The following is a 10,924-nucleotide window of genomic DNA, read 5'->3' as shown; positions in this document are numbered from 1 at the left end:
TATCTCGATCATGAGCGTCACAAAAAAAAATAACAAAAACCGCGACTTTGACCCGTTATAACTACCCTCGTGCCCCACTCTAGTTTCCGGCCGTTGGGGAAAAGTCATGTACACAACTAACTCAACATATCCCCGTATAGTTTTTCCATATTACTTATCACGCACAAAATCCGCTCCCAGCTCTTAGACTAATATGTTGATGTCTAGAATCTACAACTGAGTGATTGGACATTCTTAATGAATCACCCTGTATAGTACTTCGGCTAATTTCTGTCATAGTGAACAACTAACTAGACACGTTGGATATCTAGAGCGATGTATTACGTTTATTGAATTCCGAAATCTTAAGACGGGTCTCCACCAAAGGAAAATTGGCAACTTTCGTGTTGTCAACATGCGTTGGTGACAAAAGTTTCCGAAATATGTTCATGTTGCCAACAAAAATTGCAAACAAATGTTGAGAACCTTGTTTCTCTTTTTGGCGGTAACATCAAAGGAATGCGCGTGTTGTCGACGTTTTAACGGCTTTGTGGGGACGGTCGCTCAGTTGGAAACATAAGTTGTAAATAGAAACATGTCTGTAGTAATAACGTGGACAAATGAACTTATTGATACCTTAATTGATTTATATCACACCCAAAGTGTACTATGGAATCCAAAAGACGTAAATTATAAAAATAAAAATAAGAAAAAGGATGCCTGGAAAACCATCAGTGATGTGATGGGGCTACACGAACTTGAAATACAAAGGAAAATAAAAAATTTGACGGCACAGTTTTTCAGAGAGAAGACGAAATTAAAAGAAGAAAATAAATCGGGTTCAGCTACTTCTGATACCACAAAGTGGTTTGCGTACCAACGACTTCTATTTTTATCAGACAAAAATGAACCTAAGTTATGCCTTGAAAAGGGATTAAATGAAAAACATGTAAGTATGCAACAATATTGTATTTATTTTACGATTTATAAGCTATGAATAACTACGATTGAAAGAGGATCATAACGTATCATATTCTAGTAATTTAGCAGTTAGTAGAAAGTTAGTTAACTTCTAACTTAAAAAAAATAAAATAACTTCATAAAATTAATATTATTAATGCATTAATTAATTTTCTTGCTGTTTGTTTCGTTACTTTATATAATTTGTTAATAGTCATTTTGCCAAGGAATGTTCCCTTGTTCGGTCATAAAAAACTCTGCAAATTCTTGTCTCACATCTTTCGCAGCACTACTTGATTTCCGAGCTCTCTTATCGAAACTATGGAATGGCATATTGTTTTGCATCTCGTTCCTCCAAGCTCCAGAAATAATATTACCACTGTCTTTGTCTTCAGAATCGAAAGTTCCAGGTGGAGTGTAGGTGGTCCTTGATTTTTTTTTCTTAAATAATTATGTAAACAAATACAAGCAGTCACAATTGTCTCCGCTTTCGTTGGTTCAGGTAACATTATTTTTCTGAAAACTCGAAATCGTGCAGATAATATTCCGAACACATTCTCTGATACCCTTCGCGCTCTTGATAGTCTATAATTAAATATTCTTCCCTGTGATCCTTTTTCTTGGGTACCTGGATAAGGTTTCATCAAATTTGGTGACAATGGAAAAGCATCGTCACCCAGAAAAACATAAGGAACAGCCATGGCTCTACCAGGAAGCTTTTCATTATTAGGTAGATTACGTTTACATTCGGACAACATTCTTTTGAACTGGGTATTTTCGTAAACACCACCATCCGATATGCGTCCCTGGCAGCCAACATTCATATACAACACTTCGTAATTTGCATTAGCAACAATAAAAAGCACAATGCTAAAAAACGATTTGTAATTAAAGTAATCGCTTCCACTGTGTTCTGGTGATTGAATCATAATATGTTTTCCGTCCATAACTCCTGTACATTGTGGAAAATTCCATAGATTATTAAACTGTGTTGCCACTACTTTCCACTCTTCAGCAGTTCCAGGCATCTATAAAAAAATATATTTTTAGGATTCTGGGTCGGAAGAAGTTGAGGCAGAAATCTCCCAAAATCAAAATCTGTTACCAAATGAGGGAAATACAAGTAATACAATAGTCCCACCATCATCGGATTCAGAACCACCGAATTCACAACCAGGTCCGTCGACAGCGCCTTGTATTGGGAAAAAAACTAAATGTTCAAAAAGGAAGGTTTCAACTGGTGACCAAAGGCAAGAGGAAGCTTACAACGTATTGAAAGAACTTCAAGCTAAGAAAAATCGCCATAAATACAGTGCCTTTGGGGAGCATGTTGCAATGAAAATGGAAGCTTTAAAATCAAGTTATGCTCAAAATGTGGTGGAGCATGAAATATCAAATATTTTGTTTCAAGCAAGTATCGGAAAATATGACTATCCTGCTACTGGACAAATGACTCCAATTTCAACACATTCATCAAGTTCCAGTTTTCCCATACATCCACCTCTTTCATCACCAGATGACACATCACCACTCACATCACACTACAATCAACTACTATCACCACAATATGTATCATCCCCTTCACCACAATACATACCACAAGTGACAGAATCTCAAACAGTACCTGAACTACGCTCGCCACAATATGCATTACCATCTTCATCACAATACATCCCACAACAAACACAGGATATACCACTCACAGATTCACAAACAGAACAGGAAACAAGTTTGGCTGCATCTAGTATTCTGCTGGAAGCTATAAATACTGCTAATATATTAGACTAATAATGTGTACCCCATGATGTTTCATATGATTTGCATTAAAATAGTTTCTTAAATAAAAACTTTCTAAATGCGTTTTCAGTTATTTTTGGAAACGAATCGAACCTGACCCCAGGGAACAAAAATTGAATATTTTACCAAACTTGCTCTGCTAAAGAAACCGTCAAAAATATTTATAATAATAGAATACACTTACTTTTATTTGATCGCCAAGAACTTCACATATTGCTATACATACTTCTGGTACAATTTTTGAAATCGCTTGCTTTGAAATCCTAAATAAATGCATTAATGAAGTGTAGGAATCTCCGGTAGCCAAAAATCTTAAAGTAATTAGTAGGCGTTCGGTAGGTGTGATGGCTTTTCTAAAATTAGTGTCATTTTTTGTAATTTTTGGTCCAACAAGATTGAGCAACCACTCAAAATCGGAATCAGTCATACGGAGAAAGTTTCTTATTTGTCCGTCTTCAATACGTCCTGCTAACAAATCATCTTTTCTCAAAGCATTTATTAACTCAATTCCTCCATGTGTGTTTCTTCCTATGAGGCTTGGTCGTACCCAATATTTATGTTTTCGTTTCTTTTTTTTACTCAAAATAATAAATGATGCAGCTGCTAAGATAATATCGTCATCAATCGACCCCATTTTGTCAACACAATAGTCTTGATGGAGACTGCCAGTTGCCAACTAACATGTTTCCTAAATTATTGTTGACAACTTTATGTTTAGATGTGGACAACGATAAAAAACAAAAGTTGGTGACTTCGGAAGAGTTGCAAACACAAAAGTTGCCAACTTTTCAGTGGATACGCGCCTTTAGATATACGAAAAGAAGATGTTAAATCATGTTTCAAAAAAGTTTCGTATACGAAAAAACATTAGGAGAGCAAAATCACTTGTCGTCTATCGCAAAATTAAAACTGAAGCACTTTCTAATCAATATAGATCTGTAGATAACGTTTTTGATAAGGTATTAATGGCGCGAGAAAATTACAATTATATTTTCAAGGTTTGCGAACCTTTAACGGTATTTATATTTAGTAGGGAACAACTTGGATTTATTAAGAAATATGCCAGTGACATACCACAAGTTCCAAATGTTCATTTGGATCCTACCGGCTCAGCACTTCAAAAACCTTTTTAAAGGATCCAAAAGAGTATTCTATTGGAATTATACAAACAAATAAAAATAAAGTATTACCAGTACTAGAAATGGTGTCCACGAGACACGATACTGGAAGTATTGCTTCTTGTTTTTAGAATTTAAATAGTTTAATGTTTTAAGAATCAGTTAAAGTGACTTGCTTTTTAGTAAGCTTCAAACCTGCGATGCCCCCAGCGGGTGTTGACACAATGTGATTTCTGCCCAGTGCTCTGAATGTCAAAGGGAAGAACTTCAAGCAAGCGCGGGTAAACGGAGGGAGTAACTATGACTCTCTTAAGGGCTTCGTCCGTGTGGTATCGAAGCGGGGCTCTTTGTTCGCTTGGCGTATAGTGCGACTTGATTGTGATCGCAGAGTAAACCAAATTTCTGCGGATTCGCGTCTTCTCTTGCTTTATTACGCTTTTGGGTGAACAAGGAGTTCACCTTTACCACATAAACCATCCAAACCGTGAACGTCCACGTTCGTGAAGCTGGGAATTTTCCTTGCACTGAATAAAGGTTTTGGGCACTTTTTAGAGCCCACTCAATTACTCATTGGAGGGAAGATTGCTGATTACGGTGGGGTGTACCCGAAAGGTAGTGTGTGCAAGGGCTCAAAAATCTCACTTCTAACTGAGATTCCCAATTGCATACCGTATAGCTACTTGCCGATCGGGTTTCGAACTAACTCCTTAAGGCTATACACCCTCCCAGATTCCTGGGAGCTTGGAATAGAGCTAACGTACACTCCAAATTGTTCAGAGGCCGGTAAGTTAAGACTTCTACTGGTCCAGTTAGCTCCAAATCCATCGAACTAAGAGGATGGTTGTCTGCATCTGTGGCACAAACTTCGCCACGCAAGCCGGTATAGATACTCACCTACGCAGGCTGCGCTGCCGAGGGCCACAAACAGGTAACAACGACGTCTGCAACATATGTGCCCGGACCTTCAAATCATATGCGGGGTTCCGTCAGCATATGCGCACTGCACATCCTGACGAGTACAACGGGGAGCTCGAGCGGAAATACGAGAAACCCGGTAGACTGACAAGGATCACTGGTGAGGACCAGATCCGCATGAGTGAATTGGAGATCCAATATGAGGGTCGATGCGTCCGTAAGTATTTGGAGGAGCAATTCCCCCACTTTACTCGGGACCAGATTCGGCGGACGCGCGCCGAGCCTCAATACCAGGAACTCCTCGAAAGACTCAGGGAGGACAGGGAGCGGACCCCACCTGGGAGTCCGGTTCCCGGGACTTCTAACAACGAGTCATTCGCAAATCGCTCATCGGGGACGGAATCTTCTCCTGAGAGACGGTCAGTCGAGGGCGTATCGGAACACCGATCGAACCCCGAACGTACTGCTAGTCAGCACGGTGATGTGTCATCTTCACTGACTTTGAATGTGTTAGACGCTGATGCCGAGGAATTCGTTCCGATGGGGAACCGTGCGGCGTTGGCCACTTATCTCGACGAGTATTTTCGAACGCAGAATGCATGGAGCGATTCAGAAAAAGAGATCTATCGGAACTCGCAACTGGATAACGCTGAGCAACGTCGAGAGGGTGTCAGACTTTTGTTGAACGAATATATCACCACTGATATACTATCAGTGAGCACAGAGAAGCGAAGATCGAAAAATTCAAATTCAAAGGCGAAAACCGCCCCTGTGATTAACAACAGAAACCACGAAAGAGCTCTGAACTACCGTCTGGCTCAACATCGGTATCGAACGGACAGGTCGTCTCTGGCTCAGGCTATCATAGACGGCAAACCCCTATGGGGAGTCGATGCGAGCCCTAATATAAAGACTGTAGAAAAAGAGTATAGAGCGATATTCTCATCGATATCGCCAAGAGACGATGAACCGATCTCCGACCAAAAAGATCCTGCTTTGATTGGCTATGCCATTACCGAAGCGGAAATCTTAGGGGCCCTACAAACGATGAAATCTCAAGCAGCTGGTCCTGACTTTCTAAAGATCAAAGAGCTGCGTAGGGTACCTGTTCGGAAATTAGTTCTCGTCTTCAATACCATGCTCCAATTCGGCGTTACCCCAGAAGTATTGAAGAGTTGTCGGACCACTCTAATACCGAAGGGTGGCGATCCATTGGAGGTAGGTATTTGGCGCCCTATAACAATTTCCTCAGTCTTGGTTCGGTTATTCCACCGAGTATTGGGTAAGCGTCTGTCGGCGCTTGATTTCCATGAGAACCAGAGAGGATTTCGTCAAGTAGATGGTGTTCTGTTAAACAATCTGACACTCCAAACGGTGATAAAACAGCGTAGAAGTGGCCTTCGACCGTACAACATAATCTCAATAGATTTACGCAAGGCCTTTGACACGGTCTCTCATCGTTCGATAGAGCGAGCAATGACGAGGTTCGGCGTCGATGACACATTTAAACGTTATGTGATGGACACGTACAAGAACAGCCGTACGGTCATCACCGCCGGTAGCAAGTCGACGAAAAACATCGACATGAAAAGAGGAGTTAAGCAGGGCGACCCGCTTTCTCCTTACCTGTTCAACATGGTGGTCGACGAGCTAATATGCAAGCTCGAGGAGGACATGCAAGGCCTACCAGTGGTAGACGGCAGGAAAGTCTCAGTACTAGGATATGCAGATGACTTAATTCTGTTGTCCGATTCGTTCAATGATGGGAACAAGCAACTCCGGACAGCTGTTGGATTCTTTGAGAGGAGGGGGATGTCGATCAACGCTGGTAAGAGTGCAGCTATTACGGTCAATGTGGATCGTGGTAATAAGCACTCTTACTGCGTAACGCACTCGCTCTTCTCGGTCGGCAACGATAGAATTAAACAGTTGAAACCAAGTGAGATGTTCAAGTACCTAGGACAAAGGTATAATGCCCTGGGACAGACCAAGGTGGCTTTCCAAGACTTGCAGACCCAGCTCGATCGTATTTCGAAATCTGGTCTGGGGCCAGCTCAGAAGCTGAACCTAGTAAAGACGTACTTGCTACCGAGATATATAGATAAGCTGCAGAGTCCGACAATAACGCTAAAAGCTCTGAAAGGCTTTGACAGGACCATACGCATAGCCGTGCGGAAATTTCTGCGTCTCAACAGAACATGTGCGGATGCCTACATTCACGCGCCTACTAGAGAGGGTGGTCTGGGCGTCATGACCATGGTCATGCACGTTCCGGCCATCTTGAGAAGGAGATTGGCTAAGTTAATGATCTCAGCGACGCAGGCGACAGCTGATATACTGTCATTGCCGTATATAAGCAGTCTCTGGGAGAAACTAGTCAAATGGACTTCGAACAACGGAGGCAGTTCGGCATTCATAGCACGTGAGCTGAGCGCGAAGTTAGAAACTGGCTATAGCGGTAATGGTCTTGCTCAGGGTTCTTGCCATCCAGAGAGCTCTGCCTGGATACATAATCCACCGCCCTACTGGTCGGGAAGAGATTACGTAAAAGCAATCCAGTTGCGAGGAAACCTTTTACCAACCAAAGGTATCCCGTCAAATCCACCACAAGAACGGATGTGTAGGACGGGATGCGGTAGGTCCGAGTCTCTGAGCCACGTACTACAGAAGTGTTCAATAGCACATTGGCAAAGATGTAGGAGACATGACCAGCTCGTGACCTCTCTACGAAAATCCTGCGAACGTAAAGGGTGGATATGTGAGGTAGAGCCGCGTATCAGACTAAGGGATGGGAGTCTTAGAATTCCTGACCTCGTAGCTTGTCTAGATGACAGAGTGGTTGTTGCGGAAGTAACCGTTACCTGGGAAGGCCCGGATCCAATGAGTATGGCCGCCTCTAACAAGACGGCCATATACACAGAGCCCCAATTTCTTCAAGCCATGCAAGCCGAATACCCAGGTAAAATCATAAGCATGGCACCTCTAGTAGTGGGAGCTCGAGGGACTTGGTGTCGGGCGAATTCCAAAATCCAAGGAATGCTAAACCTGTCACGGTTAGACATCAGGAACCTCATTATTAAGGCTATTCTAGGCAGCCTGTGTATTCACAGCTGGTTTATGAAGAATGCATAAACAGCTTGTGATAATCAACTACGAGTGGAAGGCCGGCTTACTCCACAAAAATGAGTGTACGTTCATCTAGGTTAGTCATATTTGTATTTTGTGCATATTATTGTATGTTTTTCTATATTAAATTAGTTATATGTTTTAGCGCTTCACGCTTGTTTGCCACTTGGCATAAAATTTCAATATCTTCTGCTAAGTTTTCCTAGTCAGAGTTCGTGGGAGTGGTCTAGCTCGACCGGATGCGGATGCGGGCAATCTTACTAATAGACCGATAAAGCTGGCAAAAGACCGTGCCAAAATGAGCCAAACGTCGCTGGCTGATCGGGTTCGCGTCACATGGCGCGAGCGGGACCAGCCAGCGAGATGTGCACTGGATTGATGACGAGGGGGACTAATGATGAATTCGCCCCTCGACCGGCATGCCCAGGCACGCCAACCGAGGTTTTGGCTCCACTCTAAGTTAAGTTAAGTTAGCTTAAGTTCTGTGGTCGTCAGCACACAGAGAGGTACTTCTATTACCGTTGTAATAGAAAACGCGGCATTTTCACACGAATTTCCGCGGAAAGTCAAGTGCAGGTACTTTAAAAGTGTTGTTATCAAGTGGTGTGCCCGGGGAAATGGAGTAATTCCCGCAGGACAACAGTAAGTGCTTTAAATCTTGATTTTGCTAGACTAACCTCAAAATTCTGCGTTCTAACCTATAACGATCCCGTGGATTTTACGTTTTCAGGTTCCAAATACCGACAATACTCTAACAGCGCGGACACCTGCCTAGAAGGGGCCCCATTTTACAAATTAATACACTCAGCGGGTTTCAGAGACACGAGGCACTATCTAGTAGTGTCTTCGGGTCCATTGGGCCCCCTTTCACTAGGCAAGTAATATACATTAGTTGTCTTAACAACTTTCCAATTTCCAGCCCCACTACCCGCCATCCGATACCACATCAGCCCTAACTTTGGCCCCAAAGGCTCAAAATCACGCTCTTCTAAAATTAATACATCAGGATAATATAAAATCGAGAGGTATCGGAAAGTATCTACCGAAGGATAGGCCTATTCAACTACCAGCTGTTCAGCTTTCTAAAAACCACACCATCACAATAAGTTTCCTACAGCAGGCAGCAGGTCCTCTTTTTTTTTATCTTAAACAGCTAGAGTCGATCGGTGGGCACACCGACTCTAAGCATTTCTTTCTCTCTCAAGTATATATCATCTAGAGGCGCAAACTCCAGCCAAAAGGGCTCAAAACGAGTTAATATCTATTAAGAATCCCAGGGTAGCAGGTACCTGAGAAGGTGATTCGGGGCTGTTATCCGTCAACAGCAAGCTGGGGGCGGGTTATAGCGTCACCACGCTTTCGTTGGTGACGGGCGCGGAGTAAGGGGCGAAATCTCGCGGATCAATCCGAGCACCCCCGGGCATTACGCATACGGTATATATCACAGACCGAACCGATTAACAGCGATGCCAGAAACAAATGACCACCAGAACTTGAAACCGTCTACCGACGAGAACCAAACGGGGGATGGAAATTACAGAGATTTACGTGAGGCTGAGAGAATTTCCTGCAGCCTCCCATCCCCCACCCAGTCGCAGACCACATGCGTAAAATGTGGGCACAAATGTGGGCGAAGGTAGTTTTAAGGGGTCAAAGTCGCAGTTTATATTATTTTTTTTGTGACGCAGCACAACATTTGTCCCCCACGCCGCGTTCCGCCCCTGGAGATTTTACTTAGTAATGTCATGATCTACTTATTCCCAAATTTTGGTGCACTATCTCGATCATGAGCGTCACAAAAAAAAATAATAAAAAACGCGACTTTGACCCTTTATAACTACCTTCGTCCCCGACTCTGGTTTCCGGCTCTTGGGATTTTACTTAGTTATGTCATGGTCTACTTGTACCCAAATTTTGGTGCACTATCTAAATCACGAACGTCGCAAAAAACCCCTTATATTTTTTATATTCACCCCTACCCCCACCTTTTTGTCGGTCACGCAGCGTTCCGCCCCTAGAGATTTTACTTAGTTACGTCATGACCTACTTATTCCCAAATTTTGGTGCATTATCTCGATCATGAGCGTCACAAAAAAAAATAACAAAAACCGCGACTTTGACCCGTTATAACTACCCTCGTGCCCCACTCTAGTTTCCGGCCGTTGGGGAAAAGTCATGTACACAACTAACTCAACATATCCCCGTATAGTTTTTCCATATTACTTATCACGCACAAAATCCGCTCCCAGCTCTTAGACTAATATGTTGATGTCTAGAATCTACAACTGAGTGATTGGACATTCTTAATGAATCACCCTGTATAGTACTTCGGCTAATTTCTGTCATAGTGAACAACTAACTAGACACGTTGGATATCTAGAGCGATGTATTACGTTTATTGAATTCCGAAATCTTAAGACGGGTCTCCACCAAAGGAAAATTGGCAACTTTCGTGTTGTCAACATGCGTTGGTGACAAAAGTTTCCGAAATATGTTCATGTTGCCAACAAAAATTGCAAACAAATGTTGAGAACCTTGTTTCTCTTTTTGGCGGTAACATCAAAGGAATGCGCGTGTTGTCGACGTTTTAACGGCTTTGTGGGGACGGTCGCTCAGTTGGAAACATAAGTTGTAAATAGAAACATGTCTGTAGTAATAACGTGGACAAATGAACTTATTGATACCTTAATTGATTTATATCACACCCAAAGTGTACTATGGAATCCAAAAGACGTAAATTATAAAAATAAAAATAAGAAAAAGGATGCCTGGAAAACCATCAGTGATGTGATGGGGCTACACGAACTTGAAATACAAAGGAAAATAAAAAATTTGACGGCACAGTTTTTCAGAGAGAAGACGAAATTAAAAGAAGAAAATAAATCGGGTTCAGCTACTTCTGATACCACAAAGTGGTTTGCGTACCAACGACTTCTATTTTTATCAGACAAAAATGAACCTAAGTTATGCCTTGAAAAGGGATTAAATGAAAAACATGTAAGTATGCAACAATATTGTATTTATTTTAC

At 42.2% G+C, this 10,924-nt stretch overlaps 1 protein-coding gene across 1 annotated transcript; it reads right to left on the bottom strand.

Moving 5' to 3' along the window:
- Window positions 1-1,146: 1,146 nt before the first annotated feature.
- LOC126891340 (uncharacterized) lies at window positions 1,147-3,669 on the bottom strand. Its single transcript, XM_050660518.1, has 3 exons — window positions 2,921-3,669; window positions 1,428-1,967; window positions 1,147-1,380 (listed from the first exon to the last, which is right to left on the bottom strand). The coding sequence occupies exons 1-3, from the start codon at window positions 3,368-3,370 to the stop codon at window positions 1,147-1,149; spliced, it is 1,224 nt and encodes a 407-aa protein (XP_050516475.1). The 5' UTR covers window positions 3,371-3,669.
- Window positions 3,670-10,924: the final 7,255 nt, after the last annotated feature.

This window comes from Diabrotica virgifera, chromosome 9 (assembly GCF_917563875.1).
Source record: "Diabrotica virgifera virgifera chromosome 9, PGI_DIABVI_V3a".
NCBI classification, from domain to species: Eukaryota; Metazoa; Arthropoda; class Insecta; order Coleoptera; family Chrysomelidae; genus Diabrotica; species Diabrotica virgifera.
The sequence above is the reverse complement of the archived record's forward strand: the minus strand, read 5'-3'. Positions and strand labels throughout refer to the sequence as shown.

Coding starts and splice junctions, on each gene's coding strand:
- LOC126891340 (XM_050660518.1), bottom strand. CDS start 3,370: ATGGGGTCGATTGATGACGATATTATCTTAGCAGCTGCATCATTTATT. Junction 1,968..2,920: donor TTCTTGGCGATCAAATAAAA/GTAAGTGTATTC, acceptor ATTTTTTTATAG/ATGCCTGGAACTGCTGAAGA. Junction 1,381..1,427: donor TGTTACCTGAACCAACGAAA/GCGGAGACAATT, acceptor TAATTATTTAAG/AAAAAAAAATCAAGGACCAC.